This window comes from Papilio machaon, chromosome 10 (assembly GCF_912999745.1).
Source record: "Papilio machaon chromosome 10, ilPapMach1.1, whole genome shotgun sequence".
Lineage (NCBI taxonomy): Eukaryota > Metazoa > Arthropoda > Insecta > Lepidoptera > Papilionidae > Papilio > Papilio machaon.
Genome location: NC_059995.1, coordinates 4,641,071 through 4,660,533, shown reverse-complemented (window position 1 = coordinate 4,660,533; position 19,463 = coordinate 4,641,071). Strand labels below are relative to the sequence as shown.

Sequence of the window (19,463 nt, the reverse complement as noted above, 5' to 3'; positions counted from 1 at the left end):
GTCAGACAGACACCCGATTATTTAGACATAGACAATGAGGACATAGGCTAGACCAGTTTCCAGCACAGATAAAAAGTAGCAAAATACGTAATCGTAATAATTAGTTTTATTAAAAATTAACCACTACATTTACCTCCTTTACTTAATATCTGTAATAGGTATAAAAATATTATAATCATCAGTTAGAATTAACATTCAACATAATATTTGAATGAGTTTGTATTTATTACTTAATCTTTATACAATTTTTGGAAAACTGGCAACCTGTATATAACCTACTACCTACTCTATGATGATCAATGTGCATCAATGGCGCTTGGCTGTCGTTGAATCGCTAATCGCTCGTATTTTACATTTTATTTAGTCGTTTGTTCCATCTCTAGGTATTTAATAATTTGCCGGTATTAATTATATTCGGTGTAATAACTCACATATTGTCATTTTACTTGTGATTCTTGAATTATTTTAAGTGTTAGGAGTGTAGTAATTTCAATTGTAATAAACCTGCTTGCAAATCCAATTTGATCAAATTGTTTTTCTTTATGAAGAAAAGGCTATATACGTGAACATATGTTGTCATGTTACATGAAATTGCAATTTCTTCTTGCTTGTGGAAATGTCTGTACATTACAAATTTAAAAGTGCATTGGATTACGACACAGTCACTTTTGATGGGCTACATATTTCTGTAGGGGATTTAAAAGCTGCCATATCGCAGCAGAAAAGGATTGGAAAGACTTCAGATTTCGATCTTCAAATCACTAACGCACAGACGAAAGAAGGTTAGTGTACAAAATTAAGCTACATGTCTAAATAATGGTCTTGTTACGGTTGTCTAGGTTATCTACATCATCATATCGAAATTTTTTTGTTAAACTCCTGTAAAATGAATACTTTCGAATTACAGTGTATGTGGATGACCAGACCTTGATTCCAAAGAACACATCACTTCTTGTGGCAAGGGTTCCTCTTGCACAACAACCTAAGAAACAGTGGGAAGGATCTAATGGCAATTCATCTTCATTGCACAAAGATGTTGCTGTTAACAAGGGAGTGGCTGATCTGTCTCGCATGGAAGGTAGCGAACAGGATAAAATAAATGCTATGATATCACAATCCACTTTTGACTACGACCCTAGCAAGTAAGACTTATCTAAACTATCATTTAAAAATATTTATAATTATTTAAGGTCATAATAACTATTATATTGCTGTAAATCCACCTCTATACTCCATTAAGGCTGGTTTAGAGGAGGAAATTTGCATTGTTACTATATTAATGATGCTCATAGGATACTTAGACATACCTATTTTATTGTTGAGTCGTAATTTGTGGTATGTAACTCTTATTAATAATTTTATTTATTTTGGTATCTTGTATTTTAAATTCTAAAAGCAAGCTTATAGGATATTTAAATTAATGATTAATACATTTTTCATAATATTTCAGCTATCAGAAAATTAGAGGACAAAATCAGAGAGGAGCTGTTCCGAGTAATTACATTTGTTATAAGTGTCAGAAGAAAGGTCACTGGATTAAAGACTGCCCAGCAGCAAATTCTGTAAGATTATAATACAATTCAAATTGTTTTATAAAATATAGAATGATATGTGTAGAGCATGGTGGAATTGTTTTACAGGGTGAAGCTATAGAAATAAGAAGGAGTACAGGCATACCTCGAAGTTTTATGGTACCAGTAGATGGTCCAAAAGCACCCGGAGCCATGATGACCCCAAGTGGTACATTTGCTGTCCCAGCAGTTGATCAGTAAGACCTTTTAATTATTAAATAATATGAAAATATACATAGTTGATTTAAAAATTATTTTATTCTGAAATATAATAGTTTTGGTACTACATGTCTCATATCTTTGTTTTCAAATTAGTGATAATTTTGAATTATAAAAATTTAAAAAAGTAGTATAATAAATTAATTTATTAATTATTAACATTGTTAGCTTCTTTAAGTTTTTTATAATTGTGTAAAATCAAATGTTTCAATTTGAAGTAACTAATGTTAAGGAAGAGAGTTAGTTTTGATTAAAATCAACATAAACTATTTTTTTTATAGTGAGGCATACCTTGCCTCAGAGAATGCTGGCGGTGCTGACACTCCAACCAATGCACCAGCAGCTCCGGAACCTACCATCCCTGATGAGCTGATCTGCAGCCTCTGCCGTGATCTGCTCACTGATGCAGTGATGATACCATGCTGTGGGAATTCCTTTTGTGATGAATGTAAGCTATGATTTTACAGCAAAGAAATACACAGACTGCCTTTGTATTATTGGAGAACATATAGCGATAGCTACTTCAGATTTTATAGAAAATTTTAACATTCTTTACAGGTATAAGAGGTGCCTTGTTGGAATCAGAAGATCATGAGTGTCCTGATTGTAGAGAAAAAGAAATTGCACCAACAACACTTATCCCAAACAGGTACTTTTTTTTTTAATAAATCCTGTTTACATACTAGTTTAAAATTAAATACAATGTTTGTACTCATGAATAACAAGTAAGGGTACTCTTTATTATTTCCTTGGTAATTTTATAGTTATATATCAAATTGTGTGAAATATTTATTTAAATAGTTAATTTTTGTTTTAGATTTTTAAGAAATTCCGTGTCAGCATTTCGTAACCAAACAGGCTACAGTAGGAGAATGCCTCATCGTCCGTCAGCCGCGCCCCCGCCCCAGCCCCAGCCCCCGCCCGCCCTCGCCCCGCCACCTGTTATAGGTTTGTACATATTATTTATTGCTTATTTGCTGAATTATTTAAATTTTTAATCCATTGAAATGGGTGTAAATGTATTTATATTTGTACTTATATATTCTTCCACTTGTTTACGATTTACCTTTTTAACACTTATGTCAAAAGAAATAGTCAATCTGACAATCATTATTTGTATTTTATAGTCTTTCTGAGCGAGATAGTCAATCTTGGCGTATCCTTGAACATATTATTACTAAGTACAAAATTAGTTAATATTTTGCAATAAAACTTTAGCAACTTTATCACTATAACGTGTGGAACATATTATAGTATGTTTTTCTTAGACTTGTTATATTAAAAGAAGTAAACTGAATTATTCAATAACGATTTTTGTGATGGTTAGCATTTTTTTTTTTTAATAGACAATATAGATGTAATGATAATGAGTAATAGAAGCGTAAATTAAATATTTTGTAATAATGTCTAGATAATGTTATTATATTCGTGTTATATCTATGAATGTCATTCTTTACGTGATATCTTGTTATAAATCTTGTTAGCTCTGAGTGAACTTTTATCAGTATGTAAAGCAATGAGATAAATATTGTTTACATAACTTTGTTACTTTTATAAATAATTAGTTTCTTACCATTTTATACGCCAGGACTATACTATGTATACTTATATTAAAACAGACTAGTATTTCGTATAATACATAAAATAATTAAATAACATAATTATGTTTTTAGTAAGTATGTGATAAAATCGGTCATATATTTCTCTTATTATATTTTTGTTTCTAACTTTTAAATTGTCTTCTCAAACAACAAAACTAGTCTTTTCAACTGTATTTTACAACATTTGTCTACACTAAAATATTAAAGCAATCTGTGATCAGATCCGGACTTGGAGATACTTGAAGTGTCTTTGCGTTTTTTGTTTAGTGTAAATAGATGAATAGTGTGATGTTTTATGACACAGATGTTATCCCAGCTGCCCCCGTGCAGGTGAACGGGCCGCCACAAGAGGTCGCCGCCAACGCTGGTAAATGTCTCGCTATCTCACACTATTCATTCAATATCATCATAACGGTGTCGGTAGTGGGTTAGTGGGTTCGGTGCATGTTGACTTATTATGTTTATTATGATTTATCAAATTATTTTATTGTTTAACTTAAGTTAAATGGATGTTAAAGATTTATGTTTTTTTCTTATATACTTTTTAGCTAAATGCATGTAGTTTTAAAATTTATTTGCCGTAATATGTTTTCGAGCAGTGAAAAGTTTTTTTCGTTATTTTATTAATGAAATCAAGCAGTTTGTTATTGTTTCTAAATGTTGGCTTCACGGTGTAAAGTTACTTTGTAGTAACTTTGTAGTATTGGGTTTAGAAATCCAAGATTTTTGAATTGTATGGATTTTTTGTATTGCTACTGAAAATATTGTTGTAAAAATTTCAAATAAAGGTTCAAAGTTAACTATTATTATAAATTTTTTAAGCAAATTGTAACTAAGATCAATTGATAAATGAAATAAACAATAATATCGAAACGGTTTTGTAATTAAAGTTAAACATGCAGTTATTTGAAATGTATGCCATTTTGGGTACTTTATGCTAATTCGTTGTTGAAACATAACTGGAATTGAAAGATATGAAAACGGTGTTAGTTATGGTGTTGTAAGCTGGTGACGTTTGACATAGATGCGGTCGGGGGCGGTGGGCGTGGCGTGGGCGGAGACGAGAATGGAGAGCGCAGGGCGGGGGCCGGCCGCGGCGGGCACGGGGGAGGGGACGTCTCGGAGTCGGAGGGTTCGGGCGACGACAACATCGTGGTGACGGTGCCGCCCGCGCACCACGCCCACGCCCACGCCCACGCCCACGCCTACCCCCACGCCCACTCTCACCAGCATCCGCACCCACATGGGCATCCGCACGCTCATCCCCACGGCCGTCGACACAACATGCACCGACCGACTCGATTAGGTACACCCACACATCGACAACATCACACGCTTTTTATACTTATAATAAACCATTATGTTTATTATTCTAGATTGTATCAATATTGGTGTATGATTAATTTTCGTCTTTCATAAATTATATATGCACTGTGTTTTATTTTTAATAGATCAGGTTCTACTCTGGTTAGTGTGTGGGGTCGAGTAATGTACTGTATGAATGTTGTGTTACGGTTACAGCGCCGTGCGTCAAATAACTGGAACTTATAATTGGCACATAGAAGAATAACTAGCAACAACTATTTTAATGAAAACTTGAATGTTGCTGATTGTACTTCTCAAATGTATTTTTATATTATTTTTTTAATTGAATTTTAAGGTATTATTTTTTTTGAAAACAAGTTGAAAAAAGTGTTAATACTATTTTTTATTTATTTATGTGTTATATGTTTTTGTTAATGGACCTTTATTTATCTATGTTAATTTTAATTTAATATTTGTACAAAGTAAATGCTATGCTATTCTGTAATTGCCACAATCTACAATAATAAAGACTGATGAATTAACCACGCATACCTTTTAGTCTGTAAGTTTTATACAAAAGTTATAAAATATTTAGCTTTTATTCCATAAATATGATATATATTGTAAGCTTGATTATATTTTTGCTATAGAAATTCTTACGTTTAAATGTAAAAGCTTCTCAAAATAATTTTATTTGTTTCAGGACCTCCGCCTGGGATGAAACCACCCGGGCTTGATGCACCTCCCATTAATGTGAGTCTTGGGAAATGTTTAATAACTTTAAAGTAACAGTTTAAGGATTTTAATGTGTTACAAAAAAGTAGAGATTGTATTGTTGTGTATGTTTTTTTGTTTCTCTGTTGAAAACTTTTATTTTTTTTAAAACAGATGCCACGTCTTGATGAGCAGAGAGCCAGTACGCCTACGATTGACGAGCGAAGAGATCCGATGTCGTCACAGGTGAGCTTTATATTATTAAAACACTTATCGTGGGTTTCTGAGACCAACATCCCTGTTTAAATCATATGGTCTCTGTTTTGTCAATGATAATGACAGGGATGACGAGATGGAGGCCTAATCTTAGTCCTCTTTACCACCCTTTTCTTACAAGGAAAGGATGGGAAGGGGAGGTGGATTTGATGGTAATAGTCTTATTTTTATGTCAAACACATTGTTTATGTTGTAATAATAAGAAATGTAAAGCATGTAATAATTTTCAGGTGATGTTCAATCGGGGACAACCACCACCATTTGTCCCCGGCTTGCCGCCACCGGGACAACGATATCCCAAGTATGCACTATTTAATTATACTTTTAAATAATAATTTTAACTATTTATCTTCTAGTTTAGACTGACACAGGTGTTGCGAATGATTTTTAGTCTTAGAATTTTAATCTTAGTAATTTTATAATTTTATTTAATTGTGATTGGCTATGAATCTTAATAAATTAACAATAATATTTTTTATTTCCAGCCAACCGTACGGCCGTCACGGACCTCCTGGGCCTGTTTACAGCGACCGCTACCGACATCGCTTGGAGCCCTACCAGCCCCCGCCACCGGGCATTAAGGATTCCCCCACCAACGGGTAACATTAATACACTTTCTGGCTCTTTCACATTTGGAACATTAAACTGTTGACAACTAACTGTGAATTTAACTAACAGAGGCATCTTTTTTAGTTCATTAAATATTGAGTCTTGTTACAGAAGTCAGTATTAGAACTAGAATGATGGTAGTTTTTCTATCTTGGACTTTAATAACTTTAATATTATATTTAACAACCAGTACTGTGAATAACTCGGCGACTGATGTTGCAAGTTACAAATTATATGTAGTATTTAAATTAGTTTTTAGACTTATCGAAGTATTATATAGTAATAAATTTCTACAAGTATTAAATCAAATTTAAGGTCTGTTGTTTCTAGAGTTATAGTTGATAGAGACGTATATGTTGTACGTAGGGCCGGAGAGGACCCGCTCGAGGCGTTCAACCGGATGATACGTGAGAAGGAGATGCGGGCGAAGCGGCGCGAGGAGGAGCGCAGACGCGCGCACTCCGGCTCGCGGACGCCGTCGCGATCTCGCACGCCGCGCTCACCACGCTCGCCGCGCTCACCACGCTCACCACGCTCACCACGCTCGCAACGCTCACCGCGCTCCCTTCGCTCACCGCGCTCTCCGCGCTCACCTCGAGCGCGTCCTCGCAGTCGCGCATCTAGCAGAATTCGTTATACTAGGTTTGTTGTATTTTATACTTGTCACTTATGTAGTAGACCTTTTTGATTAGTTTGTAAATTAGCCGTAATATTTGTGCTCAGTTTTTTAACTGTTGTCAGTTTATTGGTTTTTGCATTAAATGATTTTTATTGATTCTTGAACATTTAAATATAAAATCATTTTTTTTGGTCACAATGTTAATTTGTGCACGTAATAAATTTGTGTGTGTAAGTTACTAAATCAAAAATTATTTAATGAATGGAATACTTTTTGCAACGTGTACATATTGGTGTGATTTAAAGTTCTGCATTACAATACTTATATTTGTATAACAGTTTTGTATAGAGATGGTGTTGTCTTGTATTGCAGATCGCGGTCAGCGTCTCGTGGCCGCGTGCGCCGCTCGCCCTGGTCCCCGCGGCGCCGGCGCACCAGAGACAGATCGCTCTCCTTGACACGGTAACGAGTCTAATTTAACTATTACCGTAAAATTATGATTTTTTATTGGAAGTGTCACTCTTAATGAGTGACTGGAATAAATAAACGTAAATCAACCCGGTTTAAATATTTTTTTTTACTTCATAATGTAACGAAATGTGCTTAAATGTGACAAGTCCTTGTGCAAGCCGTCAGGCGTTTGCGCTATCGACGGTTTCAAATCAGTTTAACTTATTTGACGTCGCGAGTAAATCGTGAGCTCAATCGCTAGTAAGATAAGAATACTCTCACATCTTTCTAATACGAAAGCATAGATGAATGGATGGATAGATGGATGTTTGTTAGAAGGTATCTCCGGACTGGTTCAACGGATCTTGATGAAATTTGGTACTGTAGAACATAGTCTGGAAGAACATGAACACGAGAGCTAGTAACTTCGTATGTTTCAAATTGTCACCAGCGCAGCCATCGTTTTCAAGGAATTGCAAAACGAATACTGGAATATCTTGCGTTTAAATTCTATTTTTTGTTTTAACGTGGGTTTACATTGTATTGTTAGGTCGCCGTCGCCACGCCGCCGGCACCGTACTCCGCTGCGGTACCGATCTCCGCTGCGGTCTCCGGGCCCGCGGTCCCCGCCGCTGCGGTCTCCTCCGCTCCGGTCTCCGTTGCGGACGCCGCTTCGGTCTCCACTACGGTCCCCGCTTCGGTCTCCGATTCGTTCTCTGCCGCACTCGCCGCACCGCCCGCCGCCACTGATGAGGTCTCCGCAGCCCAGACCGATGTCGCCACATAGGTGAGTCTTAGCTCAATCTATATGATTGTAGAGGTCTTTAATAATGAAATGCTCGCTATAAAATGTATATTCAAAAATAAAAAAAATTGTTGTTTTCAGATATGCCGGAGTGTATGATGAATTGTTATCGCCCCCGCGTCGTAGTGTTGAGCCGCCATACGGAGCCAGGTACGATTGTAAAAGTTTAACTAGTGTCCGCGTCGCGCGCCATCGCACCACTATAGCCCTCGCCTGACGCGCCCACACTTATTGCCGAACGGATCGAACCTGTGTTTGTGTATCCAGTGTCCCTATGTACACGCCATACATCATTCTTATGTATTGTGAATATATTTTATGTATTATATAATGCACTTATGTGATATTGTATTGCAACGTTATTGTTGCTGTCGCCGGTAAGTACGTCACGTGGCCCTCTCGTGAGTGAATTTTGTACGTGATGCAGCGAACAACGATACCAGTGTGCTGAAGTCTTCTCTCATGAATATAATTAAGTTTTTGTTTATATTTGAAATAGTTATTTACTTTTAATACTAATTCTGTTTAAAGTCAATCGAACTTGTGATTCCTATCTGTGATAAAAAAATGTGATATTTTTATTGTATTTCTGTATGTTGAAAGTTGTAAAGGTTTAATGTAATTTTTATTCAATTCCTACTATTAGCTTGCATATGAACACACCGTTGTCACATTGTTCTGAAATGTAGAACACACCTTTAGTCCTGATGACGTAAATCCAATATGGCCGCCATTACAAAATATATGTCAATATGTTTTACGCCATTAAGCATTAAGCACCTTGGATATAACATAGTGTTCTGTATCTTTCTTGTGAAGCCCTTTTATTTGATCCACGAGTTGACGTGGTTGTACAACAGTGCCATTTCGCCATTTTGAGACGGCGGCCATTTTGAATTTTTTCCAAGAGAGAGTATCATAAAAAATAACCAAAAACTTAAAATTTAATGAATTGCTAAAAGTAGGAATTGACTTTAAAATATTTTTTTTCATGTTACTTGTTAAATATGTAATATATATATATGCATTGATTTGTTTATTCAACGCTTGATAAGAAAACACATGCTTTTAATATATCCACTTAGATTTTTATTTATTGTAAGGGCGAAGCGGGGATTTTGAGATTTGTGATTTTGAGAGGCCCTGTGTCAAACTGACGCGCTAGAGCATTTTTAACAGTCGTTTTTTTACGCAGTATCCTAATTGGCTTCCCTAGATGTACAGCCCTAAATGGTGGGAGTATTTAAATGTGTGCAAAGTTCCTCTGTTATGTTTAACTGCCACGCACGAGTAAGTTCCAAAACCCCCTCTTCGCCTCCCTCCTGTTATAGCAGAAATTGGTAAACGACTAAGCGGCCTCTTGATTTTGCTAGATAATGGAGTGACCACTACCCATAGACATCTGTATAAATGGTTGCAGATCTACCTTTAATAAGTCATAAGAAGGCCAAGAGGTCTACGATTTTGCCTCCGACACACACTCTACTACGAACCTTGGAATTACGTCTAGTCCACGTCTATTTTCCACCATTGTTGTAAATAGCGTCAGACTTCTCGCCATAATTTAACACGTAAAGTGCTGGCGACACAGTCTAAACTAGTCTAAAAAAAATTATACGCTATACAAGAAAACATCGTAATGGTACGGAAAGTGCTAAAAACTTCAGTAACCTCCTTAGCTTGCTTGCTCGACGCAACCTGCCAGTTAAATCCGCCAATAGCTCCAGCTAACATCGAAGGCTACTGCTCGTTTTCGGACCCCGAGTACAAGCCGAGCACGTAACGATTTGCTCATTTTTCCAAAGATTCCTCTGGACTTGGTTTGTTTACAATTTGCTTATATTGTTTGGGAAAAATTTTGGCTATCAACAAATAAGCTCTTATTAGCTTAAAGTGTTTGTCAAGTAGGTCAAATAATTGTATGAGTTCATAGAAATTCAATGGGTCCACCTCTGGCGGTTACGCCAGCTTACATATCAAACAGTATGTTTCGTCCATGATGTCCGCTTCGGAAACATGTGGACATGTCAAATTTAAGGCAACCTATTTGTTCATATCAACGACCATGGTTAGAGCAGAGTCTGTGTGTAGTACTAAAAGATTGCACAACAATAAGAAGAATATGTAGGCTGACATTGGATTTACACTATTCATTTAGTAATAATCTATATATATATAAAAGAAAGTTGTGTTAGTTACACCATTTATAACTCAAGAACGGCTGAATCGATTTGACTGAAAATTGGTGAGCAGGTAGCTTAGAACCAGGAATAGGACATAGGATAATTTTTACCCCGTTTTTTTTTTTTTTATTCCGCGCGGACGGAGTCGCGGGTAAAAGCTAGTTTTATATTAAAAGTGAGTTTTTTACTCCTGACAAAACGATAAAACTAACTTTGCTTTTGTTATTTCTGCTAGTAAACATTTTAGTCTCAAGAAATCTCTTATATTTCCAGGTATATTCCATATAGTTCATATATACTAAAATAACTGTGATATAAAATGCCATAAATTAGGTCCTTACATATGAAATTGGCGTTTTGTATGGGAGGAACAAAAAGTCGAATATTTTTTAATATAATATATTTAATTAATCAAAGTATGAACCATTATTTTCTATGCACTTTTGCCATCTCATAGGTAGTTCATTGATCCCTTTACTAAAAAAACCAGTCGGACGGGAATCAATAAAATCTTTGAAGGCGATTTGGACTGCCCCATCGGAGTTGAATTTTTTCCCTTGCAAGAAGTTATCCAAATTTCGAAAAAAAATGGTAATCTGTTGGAGCAAGGTCCGGGGAGTACGGAGGATGTCTTAGACTGTCCAATTGAAGCTCTTCTAATTTAGTAGCCGTCTGTTGCGCAGTGTGTGGTCTAGCGTTGTCGTGAAGCAGCAGTGGCTTGGAGCGATTGACCAGCCTAGGTTGTTTAGCCGCTAGCTTTTCCATCATGGTTTGCAATTGCTGACAATAGACATCAGCCGTAATAGTCTGGCCAGATTTGAGAAAACTGTAATGAACAATACCGGCACTAGTCCACCAAACGCTTACAAGTAACTTTTATGGGGTTAATTTTCGCTTGGGGCAGGATTTGGCTGGCTGGCCAGAATCCAACCATTGCGCTGAGCGCTTCCGATTATCGTAAAGAACCCATTTTTCATCACAGGTAATGATTCGGTTTAAAATACCTTCATTATTGTGCCGGTTTAGTAATGTAACGCAACAGTCGACGCGCGTTTGCCGGTTTGCTTCAGTCAATTCGTGAGGTACCCACCTTTCAAGCTTTTTAATCTTCCCAATTTGCTTCAAGTGAATTAAAACAGTTTTATCACTAACATCGCAGCCTGCAGCTAACTCGGACGTGGTTTGCGATGGATCCGCTTCCACAATAGCCTTCAACTCTTCATTATCAACTTGAGTCTCAGGCCGTCCACGGGGCTTGTTCTGCAGATCGAAATTTCCAGAACGAAAACGTTGGAACCAAAAACGAACTGTGTTTTCTTTTGCAACACGACCGCCATACACATCATTCACCCTTCGAGTCGTTTCCGCAGCACTAGTGCCACGGCGGAACTCGTACTCGTAAATAATGCGATATTTTAAGTTTTCCATTTTGTAAAATGAGTGACGCAAACAGAAAAAAACAGAAGAAAAAAAACAAATGAATGACGGTCATCGAACCACAAATACATGAGTCTATAGCTGTACAAATTTGAATTTGGAATTCCTTACCAAAGAGGAGAAATTCGTGATTAAAGTGGCCAGTACGAAAAACGCCAATTTCATATGTAAGGACCTAATATAAGTAGATGATTTAAGCTTATCTTACTAATATTATAAATGCGAATGTTTAGATGGTTGGATGGATGGATGTTTATTAGAAGGTATCTCCAAAACGGATTAATGGATCTCGATGGAATATGGCATAGATCTGGAAGAACATATAAGCTATTAATTAAGATTTCTTTACTCCGCGTGGACGGAGACGCGGGCGACAGTTAGTTATTGAATAAAAATGACCTGTTATCATTCGTCAGCAAAGTCGTCACACAATAGTAATATTTTATCTTATGATCACATGCTAATTGTTTTAGCATTGTAATATCATTTGCATGCGTATTTTAATCTGTTTAATATTATCTTATAATTCACACATATCGTCTTATTGTCATAATTAATTAATTTGATAAATGTTTATCTTTAATAGTAGATAAAAGATTATCAATAGCCTATTTATCTAAGGATTATGGATGTAGAAGGCCATTCAAATAAATTTGTGATAGTAATAATATAGAATGATAATACAGTCATGGAAAATCTATTTGTTATAAGATTCAAAATTTATAACGGATCATGGAAATATTGCGAGTGGAAGAAAGCGCGTTCAGGATGTGTCCGTATCCTTTTATAATCGAATAAAATGGAAATGAGAAGTTATATACGTCACTTGTTGATCCTGTCTGATTTATTGTCTATAGAATTATTTTGGAAAATTTCTATGTTTAAATTGTACAAACATGTGTATTTTTGATAATTGATATGATAATTGGTTGTTTGTTATAATTTCTAAATCCCATTGAATTCGAATATATAAGACATACCTAAAATTAATATGTGCAATGTCTTGTGATTGAGAGCCTCCATAAAGTTTGGATAGCCCTGTAAATTTTTTTATGTTTAAATTAACATGTTTCACATATAAAATGACGAGAAAGAAAGAAGAGAGAAGTAGAAAATGTGTTAATAGATTTTAGTTAGACAACTTTTCCACTAAGCGAATAGTTTCGCAATAGCCTTTTCCATGGCAATCGGATTAGGGCAAGATAATGATAATGTTTCGCCGCACGAGTAATAGTAACGGACTTTGTCACGTTTTTTTTTTCGTTTTCGCTTGGAAACGTAAACGGTACAATACCGCTATCTGTATTCATAGTATTATTACTAATAGTTGATATCTTTGATATTCTAGTATTGTAAACCTGTACAAAAATTTACCTCTGTTTTTAAGAACAATTATAGATGACAGTATGTCTATTAACTATACATGTGTTTAACAATAGACAATCATGGGTGTATTACAGTAGAATTTAGATATCTCAAATGAAGAATGGAAATGCAAGAAAACTTCGACTGTTAAGAGCTTCGAGATAGGAAGTAGTTGTCGGGGAATTACTAGTAAGACGCCATTATATTTTATTAACTTCGTCTTCAGAGTCTGATTTTTTATCAAGTATAAATATGTACTATAATACCTACGCAGGAAAATAACGTTTTGTTAGAATTACATAGTCTAAATAATTCGAGATAATACTCGGTGTATTTGATAATTAGTCATCCGAAGGGAACGGCATTATTTTTTCGACTTACTGAGGATTTCGACTTAACAAAAATCGAGTTAGAGATTTCATTGTATTTATATTAAACTTATTTAAATTTTGTTGTTATGTTTGTCTTTCTTGCATTTCACTGGGTTTTGACTGCACTAACACTTGTATTGACACATTGTCATCTCTCACATTTTCCTTGGAAAACCAGAGACAACAATATGAGTCGTATGTCACTACAGTCGAACCTTGTCATAATTTAACGTACGACAAGTTTAGCATGTTCTATTCCAAATTAAGATTTCAGATTAAAATTACTTACTAAACAGAGGTACAATTTACAACAATTTCTAAAGAAGGTAAAAAGTATTAACTAAGTTAATGTAAAAAGTATTTGTTTCTTTAATATTTTTATTTTGTAATCCTCACACTAGACCAAGACTATCAGGCGATGATTACACAGAACAGATTAAAAAGTAAATCAACAGTTAACTTTTCAGAAAGAGTATACCTGATCTTGAAATTACACTGCCCTAATTTTACGGCAATTAAAACATGTTGTTTGTCTTTATTTTTTTCTATAAAAAGTGAAAGAGATGGTTATATACTTTTACACAAGTGCCTCGTAGAGGAAACTTCGTCGGAATTAACGTCATTAAATATTTTATTATTATGTTATTGCTTTTTGCGATTTTTATCAATTAAAGGTTAATGTTAATCAGTCATTGCCGCTGTAAAATGTGATATTATGATAATAAAAAAACTTTTTTGTAATCTGGTTTTTTATTTCTTTATAACTATAGTGATATTTTATATTCGTCACGTGCTTTTTCATGTTTATTGTATTTTTTATATAATAGCTTTTGTAAATAAATGTATTACTACATAAGACTTGTGATCATGTTGTTAAAAAAATTCAATATTATAATTTGGCTTGTAATATTTTTGTGTAATGTCCAATGTTTTTATATAATGTAAAAAAAGACTTGCATGCGTTTGTCTAAGATTTTTATTTAATTTTTTATGCTGTGTGTTAAATGTTGCTTCTGTATAGTTAGATTTGTATAATATTGTCTATTTAAATTTAATTATATTTAAGATATTAAAATAAATAATTGTTTGTAAAATTATATATATTTGTAAAAAATTTAGTTTTTTTAGAAGTTAATTGTTAATTATAAGAGCTGAAACAGATTTTTACTGTCTCTGGATTACTGGCGTGAGTTGTTTTTATGACCGGTAAATAACTTAAAAGTCTAACTTATGGTATTTAAAAGGGTTTGCATTATGATTAATAAATTATATTAGGATGAAAATCATATGCACAGTTACGTGCATGCGACCATTTGACATAAGTAAAAAATCATGTACCTGTATATTAGGCAGTCATACCGACGGGATTTATTTTTTAAGATGTATGCCGGTTTACTATATCCATACACTTCACGTTTTAGATTAATTATTATCATAACCACTCCACAAATTTTTATTACTGGACATACGTTATGTATTGTTACCTTAAATAAATAGTGATGTAAAATTATTAGTTTCTTATTCAGTTTAGCATAATAACGGCTTTTCATTAAAGTAATTCATAATGTTAAATGTTATTATTTCATGATGTGATCATTGTTCATTTCCTGAAGTAGCTGTTTAGCTTTTCATATAATTTTCATGTCACAATTTGAATATGCAACGATATGTTTTATTTTAAGATCAGGCCACGAATTTACATTCACATAACATAATATAGCAAATAAGAAAATAATTTTGTTCTGTTTGTAAATATTTTTACACTAAGAAATGGAAATAAGACCTATTTGCTCTTTATATGTTTTAATGTACAAAAATAAAAATTTTACTATAACTATAATTTTTAATGTAATGTTCAATATTTCAAATTATGTATAAATTAAAATGACTTTCTTGTGTTATAATAATGCTGATTGTGTTATACTAGTTTCTTTTTTCAGTGACCGCTATTTACTACAGGTGTTTACCACAGCGACGCCCTGTAATTAATCAACACATTTTCAAGGGGATAATTTTTTTAACATTGCAAGTTAAAGAAAAGGATCGCCATAGACTTGGCACTTGTAATTTACTCTATTTCGTCTATGCAATCAATATTTCTTCGTGATGTTTTTGACCACATTATGGTAAAACTATAGGTAAACAATAAATTAATGTTAGTTACAAAAACAAAATTAGCTCCGAAATAAAAAAGGTAATTTCTTGAGGTTAATTGTCATTTAATAGATTGTTATAAGTTGCGTTATAAGCAAATGTTATAAGAACAAATTAGTGAAGAAAAGGAAATCTTCTTTCACAAATTGTGCCAAAAGTTTGAAGTGAATGTTTTTCTAGAAACATCTTTTGTAGTGTAATATACAAACATAAGAATAATTCTTAGAGGAACAAGTAAAATACTTTCAAAATTTGATGTGCATACACCGGTTCGATTCGCGAGGCAATAAATAGGTTAGTTAAACGTGTTTACCAGATTTTCGTACATGGGTTAAGATAAGTATGTTTTCATTTACAGATATGGACCGAGAAATAATGCGCCTCCTCCAACATTCCCCCCCTTGGGAGCTAAACCGATACCTCTTTTGGGTAGCCTTCCCGCGCGAACTGAGCCTCCGCCAGGGTATCGAGGACGTTTTGACGGCCCGCCTTTCGAAGATATTCCACCAGGGGTGGAGCCCCCTGTGCCCGGATTCGAGCCATCGCCATTTGAGAAGCCCTCTTTTGGTCCGCCGGGTCCTTTGGAACGTGACAGAATTTCGGGTTCAGGTTATAGAGATGGTTACAGGGCACCCCCATACGCCGATGGACCTGCTGGGTACCGGGATATGCCAATACCTCCTGCTCAGAATGAAATTCCTGTTCATATTCCAGACCAAGCCCCGCGTTACCGTGATAATTATAGACCTGGACATGGCTACCGTGATCAAGGCCCTGCACCATTTAGAGATGCCGGTCAGTCCTATAGGGATTCTGGTCCACCAGGGCTGCCATACCGCGAAAGTAACTTTAGAGGAGGCCCGCCTCCGTCATTCCGTGACAATTCTTATCGGAATATGCCTTACAGAGATGGTAATTATAGGGACACAGTGCCTCATAATTTCCGCGATCCCAATGTACCGTATAGACCGCCAAGCGCTGATCCTCGAGAGCCAGTACCTCCAAATTACCATGATGCTAATTATCGCGAAGGGTTTAGAGACGAAAATAATGGCGGTAGAGATGCGATGCGACCTGGGTATCGCGCTAATACGCGTAGTAGGGGAGGAAGCAGGCGTAATCCAAATCTGGAACATGATAAACATAGAGATGCGCGTGAGCGCGAAAGATTTACTGAGAACAGAGATCCATTACCTGAAAAAGGAGAACGACCTCGAGATATAGAGAAACGACAGGCTTATGAAAAAAGAGAAGTACGAGATGAGCGTACACGAGAGCCAGAAAGGAATCGTGAATATGACAAAGAAAGAGGTCGTGATAAGGTTACACCTGATAAAAAAGTACGGTTGTCACCTAAACGCACACGAGAAAAGAAACGGAGTGAATCTAGAGGCCGTTCGAGAGATCGTGATCGTGAACATCGACGTGATAAGAAAGATGATCGTTCTCGTGAGAGACCGTCTTCCGAAAGAGGCAGAGATCATAAAGATAAAGAAAAGGAAAAGAAAATCAAGGATAGGAAGAAGAAAAAACGGGAAAAGGAAAAAGACACCGAAAAGAAAAAGAAACGTGATAAAAAAGAAAGAAAAGAAAAAGAGTCCACTAAAAAAGATGACGAGGACAAAGAAAAAACTGATAGTCAAACAGAAAATAACGAGCCCGATAAGCAGGAACTAAAGGAAGAAAAAGCTATAACAAACAACGTTGAAAGTGAACAAGTTTTGGCAAAAGATATAAAAGCAGAGAAGTCCGAGCCAGTTGTCGAAAAATCTAACGAAGACTTGTACGGTGGCGAATCTGCAGAAGCTGTCGACAAAGAAATAATACAAAATTACGTAAAAACTGAAAACAAGGACCAATCCACCGAAGTTCAAACTGTAGAGTCCAGTAATAAGGATGAACCGTTTGATGGAATAGAACTTCAAGCAGCTACTGAAGATTTAGATACAGACATCGAAGGTAATACCGGTCAAAGTAAGGAAATGCTGGCACCTTTACCCGAACTATCTAAATGGGAAGTAGATGATGATAATGCAGAAAAAACCAAGGAACCTGGTGAAATAACTTCACCGGAAGAAGAAGAAGACACTGGCAAAGTCACATCTGAAGTTATTAAACGGGCCGAAAACGCTATATTTGCAAAAGCCATTAATTCGTTGCGGCCGATAGAAATCAAAAAAATTAGCAGTGATCGCTTAAAATTATACGGAGATGAAATGCAACAAAAAAATTCCATGAACAATATTCAAATTACTGTTCCTGTGGTAGATTCTGATCAAAGGTCTATTGAATTAAGCGACAGAAACAGATATTCTAAAACACCCCCACCGCGGTTGTCCGTCAAAGAAAGATTAGGTGGAAAGGTTGAAGACGTGCGTAAAAGTAGAGAAATGCGATTAGTACAAAGTACCGTCGAAAGAGTGAAGTCTAGGTCTAAAACGCCTAAGAGAGAACAAGCTTATCGCAGAGTGACGGTTGAAAAAGAAAAAGAAAATAAAACTGGTTCCCACGGGAGATCGGAATCAACTAAATCCGAGAGACGTGTTGACAAAGAGGATAGCAGAAATTCAGATTCTTATCGCGGAGGCGGCGATTCGAAGAAAAAGGAATTTGATAGAAATATAAAACATGACAAAAAATCAAATATCGAGGACAACTTTGGCTCGCGCCATCGTGATCGTGGCAATGACAACTCAAATGACATAAAACGGTCGAATGCAGAACGCGAAAGAAAGAAATCTATTTTAGACGAAGCTCATTTTGAACCAGATTATGACGAGAATCTTGAATCTGACAACGAAACTAAAGAGGATAGCAGCAAGAAACGCGAACGTTCAGCTTCACCCAGTGGAGCCGGGGAGGCTAAAAAGGCAAAACTGGAAGATACCATTAAGCTGGATCTAACTAACGTGAAAAAGAAACCGGAATCTGAAAGTGAGTCTTCTAGTGAATCTGATGGAAGTTCTTCATCATCCTCTTCGGATGCTCGCAGACGTAAGAAAAAGAAGAAACGTAACAAGAAAAAGAAGAAACGCGCCGCTAGTGACAGCGACAGTGACTCGGACTCAAGTTCAGATGACCATAAGAAGAAAAAAAAGAAGCGTAAGCATAAGAAAAGATCTAATAAAAAGAAGAAAAAGTCTAAGCATAATAAGTAAATCATAAATTACTCGGAAGTGGATACTTTTTTTTAATATGTTTTATGTATCTGTGTAACTTTTTACTGTAATAATAATAATAATTAATATGATTAAAGCGCATTTGGCAGTACTACTTACTGCAGAGTAAATTTTTATGTTTAGAAAATTTATTATCTATACGTCATGTAAGATTATTAAGTAATAAATTGCAATGGAATTAAATGTTGTTTTAATTAAGAACTAAAAACACGAAGATCCCATTGGTCCTGTCGTTTTCGATTTACTCGCTTTTTTACTTGCCTATATTAAACCTCTTAATTATAACTTCTTTAAGACATTTTCGTAATATCTACGTTTTTTATCAATGATCGTCGCTTATAGTAATAATCATACCAACAGACTATAATATCGACATTATACTGCTAAATAGTTTATATTCATAATTATTATACCAAACAAAGATAACGTTTTAGAGATATTGATTCGTGTAGTTCTCAGAACTAATCAATAGGAATAAGGAAATTTTATTAAAAAAAACATTATTGCTCATACAATAAAGTATATTTATTAGCTATAGGTTTAACTAGGACTATTTTATAATCCATTGTAAAAAAAAATGCGATATGAGAAATTAATTGTCAATG

The 19,463-nt window shown here is 35.2% G+C and overlaps 1 protein-coding gene across 2 annotated transcripts; it reads left to right on the top strand.

The window, feature by feature from the left end:
• Positions 1-309: 309 nt before the first annotated feature.
• On the top strand, positions 310-18,927 carry LOC106717973 (E3 ubiquitin-protein ligase RBBP6). Of its 2 annotated transcripts, XM_045679557.1 has the most exons (17): positions 310-782; positions 908-1,142; positions 1,451-1,562; positions 1,641-1,768; positions 2,072-2,238; positions 2,349-2,439; positions 2,608-2,738; positions 3,696-3,758; positions 5,400-5,449; positions 5,585-5,656; positions 5,917-5,987; positions 6,172-6,285; positions 6,662-6,937; positions 7,287-7,376; positions 7,915-8,151; positions 8,251-8,319; positions 16,038-18,927. In XM_045679557.1, the coding sequence occupies exons 1-17, from the start codon at positions 617-619 to the stop codon at positions 18,835-18,837; spliced, it is 4,872 nt and encodes a 1,623-aa protein (XP_045535513.1). In that variant the 5' UTR covers positions 310-616; the 3' UTR covers positions 18,838-18,927. The 2 variants fall into 2 exon arrangements, with proteins under 2 accessions (XP_045535513.1, XP_045535514.1); XM_045679558.1 differs by lacking the exon at positions 3,696-3,758.
• Positions 18,928-19,463: the final 536 nt, after the last annotated feature.